Here is a 24,329-nt window from a genome sequence, read left to right as displayed (position 1 = left end):
ATTAGATTACTGAACTCAACAACAAGGTCGCCAGCCATCATCATGTACTGCAGTTCCTGCAGGCTACTGCATGCATGATGCTGCTGATTCTCCTGATTGCTTTGCTGTAGCAATATGTCTGTCAATGTCACATGTAAGGCAAGGTGAGGATGACATTTATTGTTCCCATTAAACTCTTATGAATTATGGATGTTAATCTAAGGAGGCCTTTTAATCAGAGGCAGCAGTCTAACCCTTATGCGGGGAGGAGTCTGCAGGGTAGATGAGAACACCTGATGACATTAATATGCATAAAGAGATGCCATTCCAACTGATTGCCTTCCCATCATTAACTATGTGAGCCTAATTCATCAAAACAAAAACTGTCAATAACGTTCTCAACTAGTAGGGAACACTGATGAGAATGTTTTGTGATTTGAACCATAATGCTCAGGGTTGAGATTTGATAAGATGTAAGTATACATATCAAAAAGGGGGGAAAGAATACAGAATGGAAAAATAGTCTTTAACATAAAATAATTTAGGTATTGCCAAGAAATCGTCTTGTAATTTACATGATACCATAATTAGCTAAATTTCTAAGTAAATTCTATGATACTATCATGCTATTATTCAGAGAAATCTATTATTTCAGAACTGTGTATTAGATTATATCAATATTTGCAAGTATTTAGAAAAAGAGCAATTAGGGCACAAGAAATCAAGAAAAAAGAGTGCATGAATTGTGTTACAATTATCTTAGGATAGTCTAGAACAGTTTGTACTAGATGACAAACCAGCATGCGATTTCATCAGGTCGAACTAAGACGGTGGAGCAATTTGCTCAACTGGTCCCTCACCTTTGAACTTGCCACTCTCAAGCAGTGCTCCTGACTCCTCCAAGGAGAAGAACTCCTCTACGGTGACAAAGTTGTAGTCTACCCCTGAGATTTCCCCGTCCCGGGGCTGTCTGGTAGTACCTGGGGAGCAAGAGAACAGAAAATATCACATCATACATCATGGCCATGAGGCCAGAAATACCTCTAGCCCTATCTTGGATGATATGTCAGTTAATCAATGACATATCTTCTCATCTGGGCATGTGATTATCATGAGTCAATGTCTTCCAATTAAGTGCAGCATTGAAACAAAACATTAGTTAAGCAAACTATACATAAATAAGCTAAAACTGACCAAATTAAATTAGCACATTAATTGTTAATAACGATTAACAAGTGACAACCTTCATCCCAGCATATCCTTCTTGATGTGAAATCAGTCCCAGGACACAGAGCCCTTATACCCGTAAACCAAAACTTGGTCACTCAGTGGTATGAAGAGCATCACTATGATGTTAGCCATTTACCAAGGCCTCTTCATTATGAACAGATCAATATGAACAGAATTAAACATTAATTAGGGATTCTGAGGCAGCGTCTTAAAGTCTTTCTAGCACGGTTGCAAAGATGGAGAGCCAAGATGATCAATGGTCTGTCATCATAATTGATTAACGTTGACCATGGCCTCTAAGAGACGAGTGAGTCAAAATCACGGCAGGAGAAGCATCCCACACCACTGCAGAGCTCTCTAATGTGTCCTCTATTCTGACCAGAACTTCTATCTCCTAACCTTTAAACACATGCACAGGCATGTAGTGTGAAGTCTGGCACATTGCATTCTCACTCGCTGTAGTCACTTACTCATCAAGCCAAATCTGGTGGGAGAATTTTCATTTGCACATTGACCTACATTCTGACCTTGAGATGAACAAATCCTTCCCCAGACAAATTTACACCAAGCCCAAACTAAGGACGAATCTCCTTCTTCCGTCCTTCTCTTGGAGGAACACATATGACGGCAGTGTGGGCCAGTAGGAGGGAGTCACACCCAGTTACCCTATAAAACCCATGATTAATGCCACAATGACACACACAGAGCATGCGCATGCACACACACACACACACACACACACACACACATGCACACACATACAACAAAACAAACTCACTATGATCACTCACACAGACACACATGCACGCAACTCCCCAAGGCACATAGACACACATGCACAGACACACACACACACACACACACACACACACATATATAGAGTACAGGACGTCTCAGTCGGCCTGACCCCTTCCCTCTGTGGTAAGTGTGTTTATGCGTCCCAATCAGCAACAGAAGATGAGGCTCTGTCTCTAATTAAAGATCTGATAGCAAGTCTCCTGATGGCATCTGACGTGTGTGCAATTCTTCTCCTCCCCTCAGGACACACAGCATCTCTACAGCTGATACGGCAGGAGGCAGGGATTCATTATCTATGCACCCTCCTCTGAGATATATATGACATGTCAGTGGGGGGACAGGATGGATTATTGACATCTTCTTCTTCCCTGCCTGTCCCTGTAGGCGCCGCACACTGATCCCATGGGAAGGAGTGAGATAGGGATTGAAGGGGTAATTACACAGAAGTCTGCATCAACACCCAAAGAAAGCTGTCTGTCAAGATCAGGCCACGCAAATAGCTAACAATGAATCCTACAGCTGAAAAGGCCAAAACGGTCTGCCTGACAACACTGGAGCAGGCGTATTAGAATAACCAAATGATGATGTTTCTTATCTGTGACTCACTCCGAAGACAATTAGAAAACTCTTTTACAGAGGAGGCAGAGACACGGCTGTCCTTGACCGCACGACATTGGCTTTGAGTAATCCAAGGACACATGTACAAATCATTACACTGATTATATAAATATGGATGGGAGAATACTATGTAAATGAGTGTATGTAAAATGGCTTCTGCAAATATCGAACACAGGACAAAACGGTATGGATGAGGAACCAAAAAGGCAGTTTTCCCACACATGAAACAAAAGGCTGTGTTAAATAAAAACTATATTTCAGTGGACTAAACACACACTGTTGTTGCCGACACATTTACCTGCTCCCCAAGGCTATTACCACAGAGTAAGCATCCTATCTGTCTCAGTGGGCACATAAAGCCATTAGATTGCAGTCTACTGCCCCTCCTCCACTTTGGCACCGAGAGACGTTTGCTTTTAATTTAATTCCCCCTCTAAATTATTGATACAAGGCCTGCATTTACTTAATTCTGTCATTCATTTCCATTTTTATGCTCTGCCCTCCTGACTGAGCCTTTGTAATCATATTTCTTGTATCAGTGCCAGCTCCAACATCAGAGTACATCATCTCTTTAAAAGGATACGGGGATTGAGATACTCTCCAAATTACACAGCAGTACTAAGGCAGATAATTTGTTTCAAAATAAGAAATAGCATCTAAATAAAAAAGCCACATGAACACAGAAGCCATCCTCTTATTGATGTTAAACATTACACTATATTAACATTACGCTATCAAAACAAGACAAATTAGCTACGTTGAACACTTGAACAATGCTGTCTGTGCTTCTATGATTACTTAGTGTTATCTTAGGTGATTATAAGCTCTGTTTTATTCAGTCTAGTTTGCGTACAGCAGCACAATAACAAACTACAGGAGGAACATACATAAGGTCCTGAAGGGGGCCACAATGAGCCACTGATGAAAACTCCTCAGCTTTTAGTTCCTGTTACATCAAGCACAGCTGCATCCTCGAGGGAAAACAGAAAAAAAAAATGAAGAAAAACTTCTGCTGTCTCGCTTGTATATCTACAAGTGGTCTGAAATGGGATCTGATGGTTTCCAAGCCGTCTCGGGATCAGGCCAGCATGCGTGTGTTGGTATAGGCACGAGAACAACAGCATCTTACTGTGTCATCTCCAGCAGATCAGAGGATTACACAGCCGGGGGCTGAGCCTGCCTCGTTGTCACTCTTGCTAAAAAGAAAGCACTGAGAGGCAGGAAGTTGTTTCCCAAGTTTAGAGAGCTCGACACAGCCAGCAGGGCAGGCTGGGCCAGCCAGGGCTGCTGCATGTACTATATTATAACATCTAATCCATAAATACAGGGCATATAGTCATAGAACAATGTTTAAATCCTTCCCCGACCAAAGATCAAAGTGCTGATTGATCTGATGTTGTATACGCCAATCCTCCATTATCCATCCCCTTCTAATTACAAAATGGATATAAGAGATACTGTTTATATGGGACAGACAGACAGTCTGTGTGCAGCCACTTGTAGATGCACCAGGATGCACGAATTGGCTCAGTAATGAGAGTGCTTGATATGAATAAAATTGTAATAATAATATAATATGAATATTTATGCATACTCAGAGAGACAGTGTTTATCTTTCTTGCGCCATCTTGGGAGTTTTGACCTGTGCCTTGTTCTGTCACAGTGTGGTGTGTGGCGTGGCGGCAGACTGTCCCACATGACCTACTTCCTGGACTAAAGGAGAGATTAGCAACAACTCCACATTGCCACAGCAAGGTTAAGGCTACAGATAGGTGGTCTGTCTCCTCCATAGTACTACCTGCATAAGAAAATAAACGTGCATGGAATAATGTCGGCTTGAATATTATCAGTCTACAACAACAACACAGATCCTCCCAGAAACCCCCACTTGTTGTGGCAACTCTGTCCTCTAGCCCTTTCTGCTGTGACGTCACACTATAGAGGATTAAGATAGCAACAGATGCACTACAACTAGCTGCCTTTGGTTGCCATTGTGCTTGGTTTTATTCATACACATCAAATAAAATGCATGCCTCTTTAGAAGGTGATCATACAAAACTATACAAATGAGAGGAACCTGTCAAACAGAACTACCATCCGACTCCGCACCACCTTACCAGCACCCAGACAAAGCAGTAGCTGGGAGCACAGGAGTGAGGAAAGGAAGGGGGAATCTGCCACACAGGATAAACCCAGTGGTGTGACAATACAGACAGTTGCTATGGGAATATCCTAATAGTGCTGGTGGCATTTTCTCTCTCACCCAAACCTGAATTGAGGTATTTTAGTCTTGAAGCCGGGCCTGGTGATGTGTCAAGTTTTTTTTTTTTAATTAAATCAACCTAATCTTCTACTTGCATATATTGACACGAGGAAGTGTGGAAAACAGCTCTGCAGGCTTATACACCAATTAACACCAGTGCATTCACGTGGTGGTGACCATGTCTCTTTTTGCATAGGGATGTGTTATATAAAGATTAATGAAGTCAAGGAGTATTTCAATATCTGAAGAGTGGTATTGCCTGAATAAATACGTAAGTAAGTGGTAGTGTATGGCAGATAGAACCACAATACTATGATTACACTGTAAACCAACTTAAAGTGAGGCTTAAACAAGGGACACACATGGGCAAAGATGGGAGAATTACAGAGCTTTTTGAAGGTAGAGTGACAGCTACAGGTGGCAGCAACAGGGCAAAGGTTCGGACAGGAGACTTAAAGAGATGGAGCGGCAGCGGATGAGAGGAGAGATATATAGACTGGGCTTAGAGGGCTAGAGGAGAGGTGCAGAGGAGACTTACAAGGTACAGCGCGGAGGTAGAGGTTCTCTCGGATCACCTGCTGAAGCTGGCTGTCCATGGAGCCGGGCGTGAAGCACTTACTCAGATACAACCTGAGATCCTTGCACAATGTTGAGCCTGAGGAAGGGAAGGGCGCAGAAACAAGGATGGGATGGGGAGGAGGGAGGAAATCACAAGACAGCTCAGTACGCATCAACAGTTTGATGATGTAGTCTGGTACGATCCTGTCTAAGATTTGTTTATAGCCCGTCCAACAGAGAGATTGAAAGTTCAAGCGAACATACAAATCTTTATTGACGCCGGGCTTGATTTACCACTATCATTTACAACCTAGCCTTTCATATACACACACATAATATACACACATCTCCTCTTAAACACTTTACATATATCTTGAGTATATACTATGGCATTTCCAACCTCATGCATAGTGTAATAACCGACTGAGGCTTATTGCAGCAGACACAACAGTGAGGCTGACACCAGGGGAGGCAGAGCTGATCACTGGGGCTCCTTTTCCTCTCTCTGATCTACTAATTTCATCTCAAGTGCTTTACAGCCCCTGATGACAGGTCACTTGCTGTTATGGATGGCCTGAGCGCATCTCCTGCCTGTCAGTCTGACAGACGACCGCTCTGTCGGTGCTTCCCCTGCAGGCTGCCGCCCAACCATCCACACCCTTGTCCGCCCCACCCCCGCCTTCTGCTACAGCGGTTCTGCCCAGTAGCAGATTGAATTTGCTATGCTATTAAAAAACGTCACTGTAGTATAACTTTATTAGTAGAGGCAGTCAACTGCACACACATATGACTGGCCACATATGGTCGCTGGCTGGGATGGGGGAAGCGATCTAGCCTGCTGCTTTGAGGAATAATAGGCTTTTGTTGGGCGTGTTGTGAAACAGCTGCCCGTGTGTTTTAATGAGCAGAAAAGTTCAGAATTGAAAATCAGCTCTCTGAAACCATGACAGCTTACTGTTGTTTTCAAACTGGCTTCGCCTCTTTGAAATCTCTTATACATGCTGACAAACATGTCACATATGGGCTGCCATTAAAGTGAAGCATGACCCCCGGTCAGACCTCAAGGTTATCAGCGATGCCTAGGAAAGCGACGAGGGCTCGCTATGTTGTCAGAAAACACTGAGGGAAGCTTGAACATTTGAGATAATGGACAGACTGTACCATACTTTGCTTTTTTCCATACAGGATGAGTATTTGTGGTAAAGCCTCTAAATGCCTGTCTCTAGAGACTGTATCCTGGACTGCTGTGTTTGAGGAGCGGGGTGGGAGGAGCAGTAGTGGGAGGAGGAGGTGTGGTACAGCAAGCCAGAGCATCAGCTCATCCATCACTGTCCACACTACACGCAGTCAACCTACCCAGGGAGGGCTAGCCAGACTTCAGAATGATAATGGATCTACCAGTGGCAGAGGGACCAGGAGTAAAGGTCCCCATTTACACTCCTGTGGCCAATTCAGCTATCAATCTAGCCAGCAAGGCCGTGGGGAGCCACAGTCAGGTGACACTCTGCTGACATATTGCTCTGTTCAGACCCAACAAAGACATCCGTTACCCCAACCCCGCTCTATAAATATCAAGGCCCCTCGAGGGTGACAGACAACTGCATCGCCACAGTGACCTCAGACGCTCGTCGTGTGTGTCATCAGGCATTTTGACCTCCTGCCCACATATTGACCAAAGGCCTTGACATATCCAGACTAATTGACAAGAAGAAATCAGCACCAAAACACTCTGCAGATTTGGCTCGTCAGAGAGACGGAGGAGGGTTATTGAGCAAAATGATTCTGGATGACTGCTCGGATATCAATGTAACAGATTGTTGTTTTGGGTGTAGTCTAATGAAGCCAGTACAATGGAGTGTAACAGAAGCCGTAACAGTTAAGTTAAATTGTCTCCGATGTTGAGGAGGGAATTGAAGACTGAGTGTGTTATATATGGGCGATGTGTAATTTATAACTGTCATTACTGCAAGAAAAACCTTCCACAGTCTGTTTCCCTTTGCCTGTTTGGTGCTTATTTACACATTTACAAAACAGTAAGTTGCAGGCTTGTTGAAAGAGGAGTGAGTTAGCATGCTGACTCATACCTGGAGACACAGTCTTGATGCGGACGGGATGGGGGCAGGAGTTGAGCACACCTCGGACATCTCCTAGTGTCATCCCTAATACAGGTGTTCCTCCAATCTCTAGGATGACATCGCCCACTGTGAGCCCGCCCCCCGGAGCTGACGTGACAAATGGAAACTCTCCATAGTCTGCTCCTCCGCCAATGGCCACCCCCAAGTCCCCCGAGGATCCTAGCAGGGGGACGAAGCTCTCCTGCACCTTGGAGCGCCAGTGCAGCTTCTTCACCGCCGTCTTAGACATGGCAAATGAGCTGGAGGGAAAAGGGAACAGGTTGGGTGATAGAAAAAGAGGATGATTGGGAGGTGAGGAGAAGGTATGAGACAGGAGAAAAGACAGTGTCAGTTGCATAACTTGAAAGGGTAAGATCCCATGACTTTAGGAAGAAGGCTGGTTTGTAATTTAACCTTATATCAGCTGTCAATGTGTTAAGTCTGCAAATGGAATTGCATTGTTTCATATCTTGATGTGTGAAAATCATGAATAATTCAAGCATGAAGTATCTCACAGTCAAAGGCGTTTCCTCTCAAAGCACAGTAGCATGAAAGTGAGGAATAACATAACATGGAAACCGGATGTTTGTATTATGCAAACACACTACAGCAGTAGAGTATGTGACTTGCTGAGCAACCCCATCCAACCAAAATTAATAGTCATTCTGCATGCTACTGACTGACGTTATCATGTATTCATATAAACACAAAGCAACTGCTACACATTCCTGTATATCTTCAGTCACATGGGAAAATCTTGTTTGTGTTCTAGAAAGGTAGGGGTCATTCAGTGAACTAAAAATACACGTTTTGACAGGCAAACTAAGAATTTACAGCTACAGTGAAACACTGGAGCACTCAAAGTCATTTCTATATCTGCAGTGATGTATTTTGCATTCACAGTAATATGGATTTTTATAGATTTTTCTGGACAATGAATAATTGTCCCCATTGCTCACATATTCCCTTGGACTCTCCTACTGTATCGGCATCTGCTCAATCACAGTGTGCACTAACATGCTTTGCGTACTAATGGCAGCTAGTTACAGTTAAAGTGAATAATACAGTTAAAGTGACGTATGTGCATCCTTCATATGTTTTACTACAGCATGCTACAGTTTCCTAGAGAACAGCATTGTGAGCTGAAGATGCCCACTGGAGCAGTTGACATTGTGAAGACTTGTTTGAGTCGTCTGTGATGTGACAGCTGTGATGTCCAGAGAGAGCGGAGGATGTTCCTCGAGCTTCGGTCTGACATTATCAGAGCAGCACTGTCACCTTGACACACAGGACAACACAGACACACACTGTAGTGTCCCAGAATCAATCAGATAAACACAACATGAGGACTACATGACAGAACGCCGACTTTCTATTAAAGTAGGAAGCTATTAAACCTACTTGGGGAAGCCTATGCTATAATAAACCCATGAAATATTTATCAAAGGTGCCTACGGTAACCTTGACTAAATACAGTATTCCTTGAGGGCACTAATTTACTCATCTACACTTCCATTGTGTTCAGGAGATTAGCAATTAAGTCATCACTTCACCAACACCCAATCCTCTTAACAGGCTGTGCTGCTGTGACCCTGGGCTGGGGGGGGGCGACATGCCAGGGCTACACCAGCTCCAGCCCCAGCAGCCCCGGGCCCCCTTGGGCCCACTTGCCCATCAGGCCTAATGAGACTGGTTTAAACCGTGAGAGAAGGACAGGATATCCCTAATCCGTTCCACTTGACTGGCAAGCAGACTGGCAGATCTGACAGAGATCCTCCTCCTCCATCCTCTCTCCTACGGCTGGGCCAAAGGAGGGGCTGTCTGGTGGACAAACAGTGCAGAGGTAGAGGAGGAGGAGGAGGAAGGTGGGGGTTGGAGAGAGATTTAAAAAATCATGGGCAGAAATAGACTGTAGGAAATAGGGTGAGCGTGAGGTATACAACACACACAACACAACACAGAAAGAGTGTGTGTGTATGTGTGTCTCTCAGAGAGAAACAGAAAAAGAGAGTATGAGAATGGGAGAGGAGAGAAAAAAGGGAATGGAGGAAGGGCAGAGGTCAGATGGAGATCGAGAGGCGCCACACAGCCTGGGGTTGGCAATGGACTCGCTAGTTTGACCTTGCAGGACTTGAGCTCAGGCGACATGAGTCAGAGCTTGGGAATGGTTGAGCCGGTTGCCTCAACGCACAGAACTCAAAAAACATACAACTTGAATTTCATTCTTGGTTCAAAGCCATGAATTGTCACTGTTGTTCAAGCACGTTTGAGTAAACAAGATCAAACAAGCAGCGTTGTTTACGCCGGCATGGTCCGACCTGAAATTATGCTTATCACTTCATCCCTGCCTAACTGTGCCCCCAGTCCCTCTCTCTCCACCCCACTGTGAAACCTTCTGCAGCAACATTGTCGACCTGCTTCCCAAAGCCAGCCATCCACCCACACACAAATCACACTAATACCACAAGCTGTAAGTGTGTCATGAGGAAGGAATAATGCGTGAGAAAATGATAAGCATCAACTTTTTCCATCTTATCATACATAGCGCATTACTATCTGCATCAAGTCTGAATATTCCTATAAGCCGTTGGTCCCTTCATGCTTTAAAGATTTACATCTTCTCAGCAGTTGGCCTGAATGCTTAAAATGCTAAAAATAAAACAACTGATAGGCCTGTGGTATTATCCTATCCTGTTTGGCCTACACAGTCGCATTTTGCACGGCTGTTGTTGCGTTTTGCGTTGCCCTTTCTGTAGTCTACATCCAGCGTGTGGAGGCAGAGTGTGGTGCCCATGTAGCTGTTGTCTTGACCTCCTCTGTCTGGTGGGGGTTTAATGAGCCACAGCCTGTCAGGTCTGCTGAAGCCTTGTCCGGTCCAGACACAAAGCCAGATGCAGCCTCGCTCTCATCCCTCTGTTGGTGTTGATTCTACAAACTGGCCCTGGACACTCGTCTTACTGTATTCATTCAAAACACACAGCGCCGGGTTGCCATCAAGGCTGGGGAGTAATAGACTCCATGTAAGCAGATAACAGTGAACAGGTTATGAATAAACTGGTAACTGAAATGTAAACAGTTTCCCTCAGTTATTAGATTAGGGTTATGATTGAAAAAACAGGTGATTGTTTGTTGGATTACTCACAATCACGTTTGAAGGGAAAAATGAATTTTAGGTGTGAAATGATAGACACAAACACAGATTTACACAACTTGATATTAATGATTAATCATGGTTGGACAGTACATGATGATGAATTGGAATTAACTGTCCATTTAGCTTCATGTTCTACAGATTTCATGGGCAAAGTAGTCCAAAACTAATTGGAAGTAATCTTATTATAGCAGACAGTCGTGTAATTCCATGTAATCCAATGGATTATGTTACTGATTACAATTTTTAGCAAGTAATCAGTAATTTGTAATGAATACCACTGTGAAAGTAACACACACCATAGATGAGCTGTGCTCAGAACAATTTGAGCCTTCATACTGCATGTTTTAATTTCAGAATGGAAATTAACCTATCTGGCAGTAATCTGACAAGTACAGATCTCCTCCAATATCATTCTTTGTTTTGAAGGGATATTCCTTGACAAATCCATTGCATTATCAGGGTAAGATGATGACCTCCTCTCCAGCTCATATTTCAATAAAAAACAACAATACCTCTGACTCCAAATAAACTGCACAGGGGAGGAGACACAATATACCGATTCAAGGATATCTAACCCTATAAAAAGAAGCCACTATTGAAATTGCTGACCTTTAGGTCAGGAAACAGCTGACCAGTACAGATCCTATTTCACTGACTTCCTCCCCACTGGCGATCTGCTGGGCTCTTTGCCTTGTGATCCTGGCCTTCCAGTGTAATTTCAAACCAGAGCAATCTGTCAAGGGCAGAAGATATAGCCTCTTCCCTTGGATGCTACTCTTAGAGATTAATTTTTATTTCCGCACTATATTCCTTTATTCAGAAAGCATAAAACATATGCTCTAGGCTATTAGGACCCAGTACGTATAAACAGCTGCGCCATTCAGGCTTTTTTCTATTTGAAAAATGCCTTTTAGCGCTGAGTGGCATAAACAGTCATGCTTGTATTGTTCTGAGAACATTCATTGTTCTCAGTTAATTAACCAAAATAATTCATTTTTTTCCGCTGCAACAAAGTCAAACAATAACGTAATCTTTATGTTAACAAAAATAAATTGGGATCCTGACTCTGGGACCCATTGTAATAATACCTTACAGTACAACAATGTTTATGGCTAAACTGAGGCCCTACACCAGTAATTCCTCCACACAGTCCTGTGATTAGCCACCATAGAGCAAAAAGTTAAGAGACATTGTTCCATTGGCAGCCCCTAGTCATGGGAGAAATGTCTTCATTACAGGACAAATTACCTAGGCGGTTGTTTCAGGTTGCACCTCCAGGGTGCTCATTTATTCACAACAGAAGTTCCTCACTCAGAGAACACAGATGAGCCTTGCCATGGAGCTCAATAATTCAAAGTCAACTTGAAACAACGTATAAAGGACAGAAGGGAATAGCACTTGACATTGGGTGGAGAGCATCTTCAAAGACCTTCAGGAAAAGGCTGTAAGCAAAACACCTAAATTAAGATAGAGCTTAATTGAATTCCTCGGCTAAGCAGCTCCTGCAAGGCGAACAAAACAACTGGTCTTGACAGATTTATCAGGAAGGGTGAAAATGAGGGAAATCAATTTCAACACACTGAGCCATTTGAGACAGTACTTACTCAACATTAAAAACCATTTTGTCACCCACACAACTGGTAGCTATGGTATTTATATTCCTTGTAGCAGCTCACTATAGCTTCCTATAGTAACCTCCCCTCTATCAATATGAGCCAGGCTTTCATGGTGAAAGCAGTGACTGTCAGGTCTAGTGTTTCTCTCCATGTTCCTGATGTCAATCAGGATGCCGGCCCTCATCCACATCAAAGCCCTCTCTCCGCTGTAGATCCTGCTCTGACATAATCAGCTTTGACTACAACAGACTTTGCCCAACTTCTTTGAAGACTGAAAACTTATTTAAACACAACGAGCAGCTTTTGCAAAGGGACGTTGCTCTAGCCTATCTCTGCTGCTCTAATTCTGAATAAATGTTCATGTTACTAAACACATTTTTTACATTTTACATGTGCAACAGAGTTAGTTAATGTACATGAATGCTTGTACGTGTATTTGCCCCTCTGCTCCCTTTTCTTGGCAGACTGAGCCTTTGATGCCCTGCCTCTTGTCCACATTCTTGTTCCGCTCTAAATGCAGTATATGATAATGTAATAAGCCTGATCAATTAGCATAACTAACATGCTCTATGAATTGATGTAAGCATATTTAGTATTTTGTGCATGTGCAAGTGAAAGTTCAAGGCAGTGAGTCTTTGTCTTTCCTAAGTGTGAATTTCGGTGGATATTGATGGACTGACTGTTTGTTTTGTCAGCTAGAATGTGACCAGCATGGCGAAGGGCCGCATTTGGTTGTCTCCCCACAAGGGCTGCAGTGAATAAACAACTGAAAAGATTTAGGATTCTTTATAAGTCAGCACAAACCAGACCAGCGTGAATAATAATGGTGCCATGAAACATAAATTATTACATAGTAAAGTTATTACTGACCAATTGCATTGTCCCTGCACATCCAAAGAGAAAATAATCATCAATACATTTAATATACAAAGGTTAAGTGTAGGTGGATTGATTTACTGATTGATTCATTCATTCATTCATTGACTGATTGATTGATATTTTGGGTTAAAAACTGTTTAGGAAAAAATGAGCTGCATTAATTAACAGTGGAATCAAATTATTATTTACTACATGTGCATAAATCCAAGATTCCATTTTAAACAATAAGAGGCCAAAATACAAGAAAATGTACTCAATGCATCTCACACAATAAAGTGTCTGTCCAGTTTGAATAAAACATAAGAAACTCATACATTTTGATCAACATTATTCCATTTTCATTTATTCATTATTGGTCAAATCTTTAAAAAACAGGCACATCATTAGATGGGAAAGCATTATGCAACACTTATGTCCAGTGTAGCCTTCGAAGATAGCATACTTTTTCATTTGTAGGTTAAAGTGCATCAAACTTTAAAACATTTTCACCAGCAATCTTCCAGAATAACTAACCCTATTATGTAATGAAGAACTTTGAGAGCCAAACCCGCGGTCCAAGTTGCCCCTCTACTTGCCATTGCAGGACACTCTCTGTGCAAAGTGCAAGACATGGGTGGTTGAAAATAAACCCTTCAGTTGAACCCATCCCACACATTGAACACTAAGCTCATCTCTTCATTTTAACCTGTAGTGAAGCACACTGCTCCTAATCTTACAGCATCCTCCCATGGGTGGTGTTGGAGGTCAGCCAAGTAAAGCATCTTAAATAACCAGTGACCTTAAATTCATTGCAACTAATAGAATAGTTGCCTTGTAGACAGGCAGAAGACGTGGAAGAGTATTCTCCCATAGCACATCTCTTCTTCATCTTATTCAGCATCTTTCGCCTGACCTCCCCCTCTGAACGTTTACACCAAACTGTGCAACCAACATGGGGTGAACTAAAGCTCCCTGATGCTCACTCACTTTCAAATCTAGGGCATGGGAGTGCTCAACACAAAACAGACAGCAGTGGCAGATTTAAAAATAAAAGATTAAATGCTTGTGGGATGAAAAACGCAAAATAACTCCCTCTGTCATACACACAAACACACACATGCACAACCCCATAAGATGAATTCATGAGCAAGCTCACGAATGCAGTGAAAAGTACATTCCCGATCCTCTGCACGGCCATAACAAATCCAAAATCTATTCCAGTGTGTGTCTTTATGAGTGCTGTTCCTGTGTGCTGTCTGCATACAAAGGGACTTTGTGTGAGATTAAAATATCTTTGAGCGTTGGAGCGATACCCAAACACACCTGACAGGATAGCGCTGGCTCATGATGTTCCCTTCGAGGAAACTGTATCTCTAACCTCACATGATGAAGGTCAAGGCAAGGGGCCACATGAGTGAGTCGTGTTGTTTTGCGTACGCTCTGCTCTTCTGAGGAACGCCACTAAAACAACAGGTCCTCTCACTCGGTCTGCCAGGAAGTATTACGCTCCTCGCTGAGATCAGAGATGAGCTCTCATCAGGGAGAGATAGCAGTTTAATTAAACAGAGCCGAGAAGTGTCTCGGCTCCTCAACAAAGATGATGGATAAGGGAGACAGAAATGGAAAACCAGAAAGGAGGGCGACTGGAAGACGACAAGACGCTAAACACAGCCAATGCTCGAAGGAAAATCGGACTAACACAGAAGAATCGAAAAAGAGAAAGGCCAGTGTGAAGGAATGATTGAAATCATAATGGCAAAATGAATTATTCATAAGGAAAGGGGGAGGAGGGAGGGAGTTCAGTTCACTATAATGAGCATTTTTGTGAGGTCACAGTTTGGTAACCCAAGCTGGGCTTCAAGTGTGTGTTTGTGTGTGTGTGTGTGTGTGTGTGTGTGTGAGAGGGAGTGTAAGTAAGAGAGATACTGCTGATTCAGTAGGGATGGGTGAAGGTGACCCTCGGCTGCTCTTGCCGCCTGTCTCACCACCTGATATTGATCCCAGTTGTCCAACTCAGATCTGACTCAAGGATCCCACCCGTTTCACGGCCTTGTTGACATTTCAAAAATCTTGCTGTGTAAATAGTAATTCCACACAATATTATTGATCGGTTATTGATTTGCACTCTCAGTTTGAGTGTACCCGCTTAACAGGGGGCTTATCCAATCCAAACTGAATCTCAACACAGGCAGAGACATGAGCGTCAGTTCCAGCATGGGTATTTTGTTCCATTTAAATTTTTGCATCAGCGCCAGAAAGGGCAGACTACACATGAACTGTTGAGAAAATAACTAAGAATAGAGCGGGCTACAACTGCAGAATCCAAATGCAGTGGCTGGGAGCAAAGGTTTGGACCACAGATGGGAGAATGTGCCTGCGTAGCCCTGCCCTGTCAAGGGTAAACTGCCATACACCCTCACCCCAACACACACACACACACACACACATCCTCCTACTTTGTTTCAACCACACCTTAAAACGGCATCATGAATATGCATGAATGTGAAGGACACAGGAGGTACATAATTAGACAATCAACAACTCCCGGGTGACACGCATTACTACGACAGAGGAGAAATGCACCTCACATCATCTTCCCCTCTCATTAGCAGTTCAAGTGGATTCATGTTAATACGCCGACACGCTTTTCCACTCAGTGCTGGTTCTAACTTGGGTTGCGAGCTGGAATCAAAGGAGGACAAACGGAGAATAAAACCCAAATGCTTTGTTAGTAATTGAGGTGCAAAATAGGTATTGGGCTCACCAGTTATACTACAGAACAAAGACTGTAGGGACAGAGCAGCAGTGTATGAGAGCGTGTGTGGACAGTCTCCAAGCAGCGGTCCCTCCACTACTGCCACATGTCTCTCCTTCTCTTCCACTTAATTAATGATTCATAATAGCAGCATAACCTTGACTGCTGCCCAAACCCAGAGCAACGCACACTATTAAGCCAGGGTCACACATCCATCACTTCAAAACAAGCTCCCCTGTTTGAGCAGGGACACACCCTACACAAACAGGGACAGTGACACACACACACACACACACACACACACACACACACACACACACACACACACACACACACACACAAGGCACTCACACACACGCCTACACATGCACATGCACGCACCTGGCTGTCAACTGCAGAGTGCATTTTGCAAGTCATTTATTATATATCTATTTTTTATTGCAAAAAAAATGGTGCAGGTGCATTGAACATGTGCATCTGTTTACATGCCAGACAGATTCTGAAGCAGGGAAAAAACAAGATTTAAAAAAAAAGTGCAATAAACAACATCAAAGAATTATGAAAAGGCTGCCAACAAAACTTTTGAAAGCTACATGACTTCATACAAATGTCAGGATATTATCAGTTGAATGTTAAAGAAAGGTGCACCTGTCAAATGGCACCCTTATCCTTAGGATCTGCCACCCTCATCACAAGCCCACATTCTTCCCTCTGTCTTACACACACACACAGTCTCTCTCTCCCTCTCTCTCTCTCTCTCTCTCTCACACACACACACACACACACACACACACACACACACACACACACACGCTCACACATCTCTCACCAACACAAGGTTACACACAACACAGTCTCATGTTTCTTATATTTTAGGTAAAAATATACTGACCTGCCTTGGCGCTGACACACACACATTCTTTTCAAGCAGTTGAGCCTTTCAAAGAGGATCCGTTTAAACGCGTCTATATACATTGACCCGACTGTGGTTAAATAATAAGCCTTATACTTGGTAAATACGACTTGTTTATGTGCCGCTATCTGATAAAAAGCAGTTTGAAAAGCAGTGACTAGCGGATAGTGTCAGTAGCCCAGAGAAACTCAGAGGCGATGTGCACGGCAGACGGGATATTTGGACACTAGTGGAGGATGCTGAGAGAGCCGTGATGATCTTGTAGAGAGAGAGAGAGAGAAAAAAAAAAAAACACAGTCGGGCAAATCTGACAGCGGTCGCTCTATAAATTCAGCAGCTGCCGCACTGCTATAGGCTATAGAGCGGGGAGGATGATAAAAACCCGTGGCTAAAATATGTTGTTTTAACTTGGGATGAGTGTAAAGTCTTTGCCTATTCAACTATATCCTGCACATTGAATTTAGCTGTAAAGAATTTCCCCAAATACTCACCTTCATGTCTGCTCTCTCCTCGACAGATTCTTCCTGTGTCTTCGTTAGGCAAATCGGGCAGGTTAATTGTTTACATTTAGTCGATACATATCTTTGGTTCATGCTATTTATCAGGAAAAGGCATCACGTCGCTAATATCGATTTTAACCGGGCAGAGGTGTCATTGAACTGCAGGCGCGGTGCTTTCACGGCGCAGGAGCGCGGTCGCCAGTTGCCGGTTAGATGTTTGGATGTGTTGTCCAGCTCAAAGTGTGGTTAGGCTATTGTTCTGCTTCCCAAAAGGCACTTTTGCAGCAAAGAAACAATGATAAGGCAAATGAGTAGGTTATCATGGGAACTTGCGGGGCATGGAGGGGAGGGAAGGAGAACAGTTAAAAGTACCGCCCCTTATTTTGCTCTGTCTCGCTGTACTTGCATCAGCAGCATCACTTTTTGCTTTGCACAAGTTTTTCATGATAAAATGGATCTAAAGCCAAAATAGCCTAAGTAAAGCATGTAGCCTAACTTATAGATAGTTTTTAAGATCACGCAAGGTGCCAATTTCTCCAATCAAGTCGAGCCTCCTTGGAGTTACTGAATCAAATCTTCGACTCCAAATCTAGCAAGAGAATATAAACTTTCCCACTTTATGACCCCAGTGGGTCATAAAGTGGGATAATATACTAAACATTAAGTATATGCTGTATGAAATAAATGAGAAATAATAATTAAAAAAAAGTAAATACAAAATAGCCTACAAATGAAGAGCTTAGCCATAGGAATTTGAATAAATCAAAGGCTATATGTATTTACAGATTATATACATAGCCTAATATATGCAAAATATTCGTCGTATTCACATCAACAGGTTTAGAGACGGCCATATATGTAGCCTACAGAAAGTGTCTGACCGTGCAGACCTTTTTGTAAAAAGCCTATTCACCTTATCAAATATATTATTATTATATAGCCTATATATATTATTTAAAGACGTACAAAATATTTGCAGAATCTGAAGATTTCGATACGTGCATCACTAGCTGTTCAAAAAACTCCAGATGGGTACACAGCTATTAATGTAGGTCTGTAATCTAATAACCAAAAATTTCATTTTATTAATTCTGTAATCTGTAATTTACACAAACCATAGCCTAATCGAATACACAGGCTCATCAAGTTACTACTGTTTGCAAACGGGATGTAGTTGCGGGCTTTAATACTGATGCATGACGGGAATTGTAGTGAATTGTAAAACGAAACCTAAATGAAGTGGACGACCATAAAACTACAAGTACCAGATTCCTTTGTTCTATTTCTGTCGGTCGCAAACAACCATGGCGTCGCTCGGGGAAGATGTTACTGTATCAAAGTCTGGTGCTGCTGAAGACCAAGGAGAGAGGAAAACTGCTGCAATATCGTTTGGATTTACTAAAACTGTTAGCAAATTCAAATCCGCGAGTGGCGACGCTGCAAGCAAGGGGGATGACCGAGATTACTTGACCGGAATTGATGGGAAAAAACTGCAAAGGTAGGTTACACATGCTAATGCTAGCCAACGCTATTCATACGTTAGCGTACGTTTAATGTCCGCTTTATTGGTGAAATCAGGATCTGATGTTGGCTAATATTAACAAGGCCTATCATTAATAAACAACTTAGGACTTGAAGCAAACCACTTAAACCGGTGGCCTGGCTTGTTAGCTTACTAACTTCTGTCTATCTCCCTTTGCCTGTCGCCGCAGTTCAAAGCCAAGTGAGAAGCCGACAGAGCTCATCATCCCCCTCATCCAGAGGAACCGCTGGTGCAGGCAGGACCGAGCGGCCCGGGGCGAAGGGAGTGAGGGCAAAACACAACAGACAACTCAGGACCAGGACTCTGTGGAGTCTCAGGCTGTCAGAGAACTCATTGAAGGTGTGTATATGTGGGAACTGGGGTGTGTGTGTATGTTTATGGGGAGCATTAATAGATCATGCTTGAGGTCTCCTAATCGTTCTTCCTCGTCTCGTGCCTGCAGACTCCCGGAGGGAGCTTGAGAAGTGGGAGAATGGGTCTCCAACAGAGTACAACATCAGCATCCCCCTGCTGATGCAAAACCAAGTTCCCCAGGGCTTTGAGGATGGAGACCAGATAAAGGTGGACCTGCGGCCCGAATCTGTAAGTATGGACACCAACACTGGGGTCAGAAATACTTATCTCCAATCTATGGCACCCCAAAGCATGTTAGCTTGTCCTTACTCAGTAATGACCTCTGGTTGGACAAAAAAATAAGTCTTGATTTGATTGTTGGGATGAAGCCTCCTCTCTAAAACACTTTAACACTTTAAAACAGCTATTCGTGATGTACATATTCGTATATATTTCTTATTCCTGTGGATAACTGGCCAAACGTAGACGATGTGACTTTGGTATAGAGTTTGATTACACACAGTTACACAGTTGATGTTAACTGCTTTGATCAGGGATATTTGGATAGTAGTTGTTTAGGGTGGGGAGAGCTCCTGGACCCCTAGTTGACTTTGAATTCTTTGAATGGTATCACATATGAGGATCAACAATATAATCTGCTAGAGAAGCACTTCAGAGGGCATGTGAAAATGTCTGACAGTACAAAATGTCTGGTGGACTGACTTGTTTGACTGAGACTGAAACTTGAGTGTGTGAAAGTGCTGACAGTATAATATCTACAGTGACCGTCTAGAACAACACACCTCTATGCATACACACTTGTGCGCATGCACAATGAATTTTCCAGTACAGTACAGCTTGGGTAGCAGACGGTCTTCAGCATCCTCCCCAGAGCCATGCAGACAAACAATGCTATCTCGTCCTGTTTTTCTTTGTCTCAGAGGCCTGGCGACACCTCATCACTGTCATCCCATATCTGCTCTCACTCACTGTAGATGTGACTGGCAGGGCGAGGGGGGGGGGGACTTGCTCACTCTCATTTTAATGCATTCTCCTCTGCTGGAGTGGGCTCCTGGCTTTCCTTAGAGGGGAGCCTTCAAGTCCACTGACCTGACGTGGGCTGCTGTGTCTGCCTGCTGCCTAGTGACTGTTAGTCAGCCAGGCAGAGTCTGACGGCCTGGAGCCAAAGGGTTGAGTAAGACCAGCATCACAAACTGCCTCTGTCTGTCAGTTTGCACAAACATACTGTAGTTTCTGTGTATTGGAACTGGAAGAATACATAAGCATCTCATTTAGCCCCTCTACAGAGTGTGTGTGTCGTTGGATGTCTAATGTGTAAATACTTTTCTCTATGTGTTTGTAAGTCGACAGAGGCAGATTATGAGAGTGTTCCTGTTGAGGCTTATGGCCTGGCTATGCTGAAGGGGATGGGCTGGAAGGCAGGAGAAGGCATCGGACGCACCTTTAAACAGTGAGTAGCAGGCACAGGCCCAGCTGTAGCATTCCCTTCCCCACTTTAACACTCTGATTAACCTACACCACTGTAGTGTTTGAATATGATGAAAAGTAGCATAAACATGAAAAGTAAATTCATGTTTATGCTATGTACATGAAATTGAATGTTAGTGTTGATTTTATTTATGTCTTAAAAGTGAATGTTCTTACTTGATTTTAAAGAGTTATAAGGAGCTGTTTTTTCTGTTTGTTTTTTTTCATTGCACCTGTTACAAAAACTGCAGTAATAACATGAAACAAGAAGCAAAAATAAGATCACTCTTTTATTTGTAATCAGTTAAACCATTTTTAATCCTACTAAAACAAATCTCCGTGGCTTTGTTTTTACGTTCTGCACATGTCTAACGCTCTGTTTATTGATCAAGTGCTGTTGCTCCCTATGCGGCTATTTCAGAGATGTGAAGCCTATCGAGCACCAGCTCCGTCCGAAAGGTTTGGGTCTGGGAGCAGATCGTTCGGCGATAAAGGACCTGGAGCCCACCAGACAGCGACGCCCCCCGAAACCAGGCGAGGAGCGGGGGAAGGAGGAGGAGGCCCTGGTGCTGGGGCCTGGGGGCTGCGTGCTGGTGGAATCTGGGCCACATAAAGACCTGTATGGGAAGGTACCGTTGATGCAATCTGTTTGCATCTATTTATGTACATCTATTGACCCGCTCGATCTATATGATACAACAATTGTCTCCTGAAACTGGTTAAGTATGAGTGTTCTAGCTCCAGTGCAGTCATCTTCAACACAGGCTACTTAGGCATCTGTGTTGTCTGTTTTATTTTTTTGTATTATTTTCTCTCAACAACTCCTCATCACTTTTCGATACATTCTTGTGTTGCAGATAGAAGGGGTTGATCCAGACAATGCTCGAGTTATGGTGAAGCTGGCTATTGGCGGCAAGACTGTGACAATCAGCCAGTATGCTATAAAACTGGTTGATCGCAAGGAGTATGAAAAAAACAGCAAAGACCTCAGTAAGTAATTTTGAACAAAAATTGACAACAGGACAAGTCAGTCCATTTTGGTCTCATTCAGAGGCCTTCAGATCCCTCACTTTCCATTTGAACCAATTTCATTGATGAGTTTTTTTTTTACTTGTGAACCTCAGTTTGTATGGATATTGACAGAGGAACACAACTCACACAACAGTGATATTTTTTTATTTAACAGTGAATGAGCAGAAATACATTGCAGGTTGTTTTGTTTTTTCCTTTAAAATTGTCACAAATAGGATGATAATGTTGAGTTGAATGGCATCAATTCCTGCACATTTGAAAGGTTCCAGATGAAGGTAAAAACATAGGTGGGGTAAAGTTGCCTGCTGTTGTGTGATCATGCACTGTGTTGAACAGGTTTATCCTCTAGTCCAGTGACATTTGAGCCTCCATGTGGAAAGGAACACAAAACAGCCATACAGCCGCAGCTTTTATTTTCAGTAATCTGAAGGTCTATCCCTAGAATAGAAACGCACAAACACTCGCAATCACACACACACACCATACTGGACATTGCAATGTTGGTTTTAAAATTCTGTGTTTAGGTGTTTTGTGACAGATTATTATTAAATGATTGTGTGTGCCACGAGACCGAGCAGACGATGCAATAATGCCTTTTTTCCACCGACCAGGTCGCCTCAGCAAAGCCCATAAAGAGAAGGAAAAGGAGAAAGAGAAGGAGAAAGAACGGGACAAGGAGCGACAGAGACGTGAGGAGAAAGAGAGGAGTAACGGCGATGAGAGGGTGAAACACAAGTCGTCAGAAAGAGATGGAGAGGGAGGAAAAGATGAGAGAAAGAGAAAACACAGAGAATCAAGTCAAGACAGGTACACCTCCACTAAATGAGGATAAAACTACATGATTTTCATATGTATGTCAGATTGTTTATACTGTATATTTTACATTACTTAATCTTAGGCATGATTTTCTTTTTTAACTGTGATGATTTTTCTACAATGCAGTGGTTTGAGACAGGTTTCTCCCTTGGGAGACAATAAAATAATGCTTAACCTTTAAATATAATGATACATATTGTGGGACAGATATTTTAAATGATGCCTGTGTACAAGTAGATGACATAATTGCCACATGGGAATAATGGTTACTACTTTATAATGGTTACTAAATGAATATTCGTTCTATCTCCGTTATTCCTCTCCAGAGAGAAGCCGCCGGTGAAAGAGGCTCGGCGACCACCGGCTGCCCCCTCCTGGCTCCAGAGAGACCTGAAAGTGCGATTTGTAGATAAAGCTTTCAAAGGGGGCAGGTACTACAACTCAAAGGTACTAAACAGGCACTTTGGCAACACGTTATCATCCAAAGCATGTTTCAATCCCGTCAACTGATTTCTTATTCAAGAAGGCAGGTTTATAGAGTATCATCAAGTGGTTTATTTCAGACCAGGAAAAGTTTAGGGAATTTGCTGGGTCACTGCATGGAAAATAAAAAAGTTGACCAGGTTTATTTCTCAGCTTCTTTTACACATGCATTTCCTTAGATGGTGGATGTTGGCTAGTTTTTAAATTCATTATATTTTTCTTAACTGGGAAGGGTGAAAAACATACTGTTAAAAAGTCACAGAAATGCTGCCCAGTCACAGAAAAGTCCTGAGTCCTGAGATTGGCCCCACAAAGATTTAATAATTATGTGATTGTTTGTGGGTTTTGTATCATTGCTCTTAAGGTCAGGTTTTTTTTTTGTTCCAGATGTGCGTGGAGGATGTCCTGACGCCGAGTACCTGTGTGTGTCGAACTGAAGAGGGAAGACTGTTAGATGGTGAGTCAATACCATGTAACTTTAGAGCGCTCTCTCTCCCTAATCAGAATTACACAAGAAATCTCATTGGTCAAAGAAGCGTGCATGTTAATTTCCATAAAGTGTGCCTAGCTGCGCTTTATTGATGGCAACCAGGGAGCTACTTAACCAGCTTTGCACCCATAATCACAGTAAAGAAAAGCCTACTCGGGTATTGTTGCTGTGTTTTTTTTGTGTAAAATTTCCTCATTGACTTAACCCACTGTCTTTTCATTCTTTGGTAGATGTGAAGCAAACAATGCTGGAGACCATTGTGCCAAAGAGTGAATCGGACGCTATCATGGTCGTCCTGGGTGAACACAGGGGACAGGTGAGCAGATAACCCCGACTGTCTCTTCCTATGGGATTATAATGCATGATGCTTACTCTCTGGTTTGAATGTGATAGATAAGCATCGCTTTTATTAATCACTCTGTATTCAATTGTGTCTTCTTAGGTGGGCCGTATTCTCCAGCGCGACAGGAACAGGTGCAAAGCAATGGTACAACTGGACCGGTATGAGGAGAAAGTGTTCACACTAGATTACGACTCTATTTGTCACTATGTAGGAGCAGGAGACCACTGACATTTCTCTATCTCCGATCTCAGTCCGATCTCAATATCGCCTGCCCTTCTCCATCCCATCCCACCCTAAATGTTGTCTTTTTTTGTAATATTCAAAAATTATGGATTTCATAAGATTACAGTGTTTTATGGTATTGCACTTTTGTAATAAAATGGTTAAGAATTTTATTTGTAACAGCGTTATTACAAGATCTACCACCTACAAAAAAAAGTAGTCG

The 24,329-nt window shown here is 42.8% G+C and overlaps 2 protein-coding genes across 2 annotated transcripts in view; one reads left to right on the top strand and one right to left on the bottom strand.

Annotated features, from left to right (window-relative positions):
- The window catches only part of LOC139666583 (membrane-associated guanylate kinase, WW and PDZ domain-containing protein 3), a 38,836-nt gene extending 21,918 nt beyond the window's left edge, over nucleotides 1-16,918 (bottom strand). The window contains exons 1-4 of the mRNA XM_071545864.1: nucleotides 16,836-16,918; nucleotides 7,531-7,820; nucleotides 5,427-5,543; nucleotides 840-959 (exon numbers count right to left, since the gene is read on the bottom strand). Coding sequence (XP_071401965.1) covers nucleotides 840-959; nucleotides 5,427-5,543; nucleotides 7,531-7,820; nucleotides 16,836-16,918 — 610 coding nt within the window. The remainder of the gene's footprint in view (nucleotides 1-839; nucleotides 960-5,426; nucleotides 5,544-7,530; nucleotides 7,821-16,835) is intronic.
- A 1,739-nt stretch (nucleotides 16,919-18,657) lies between these two features.
- gpkow (G patch domain and KOW motifs) lies at nucleotides 18,658-24,277 on the top strand. Its single transcript, XM_071545852.1, has 11 exons — nucleotides 18,658-18,854; nucleotides 19,069-19,238; nucleotides 19,342-19,481; nucleotides 20,597-20,703; nucleotides 21,142-21,349; nucleotides 21,578-21,710; nucleotides 22,364-22,559; nucleotides 22,895-23,015; nucleotides 23,439-23,508; nucleotides 23,772-23,857; nucleotides 23,984-24,277. Exons 1-11 carry the CDS (start codon nucleotides 18,661-18,663, stop codon nucleotides 24,110-24,112), a joined length of 1,554 nt encoding a protein of 517 aa, XP_071401953.1. The 5' UTR covers nucleotides 18,658-18,660; the 3' UTR covers nucleotides 24,113-24,277.
- The last annotated feature ends 52 nt before the right edge of the window (nucleotides 24,278-24,329 follow it).

Source organism: Centroberyx affinis, unplaced genomic scaffold (assembly GCF_046629955.1).
Source record: "Centroberyx affinis isolate AG114_WGS23_722 - 3 ecotype Tasmania unplaced genomic scaffold, CSIRO-AGI_Caff_v1 ptg005062l_1, whole genome shotgun sequence".
Classification (NCBI taxonomy): Eukaryota; Metazoa; Chordata; class Actinopteri; order Beryciformes; family Berycidae; genus Centroberyx; species Centroberyx affinis.
The sequence above is the reverse complement of the archived record's forward strand: the minus strand, read 5'-3'. Positions and strand labels throughout refer to the sequence as shown.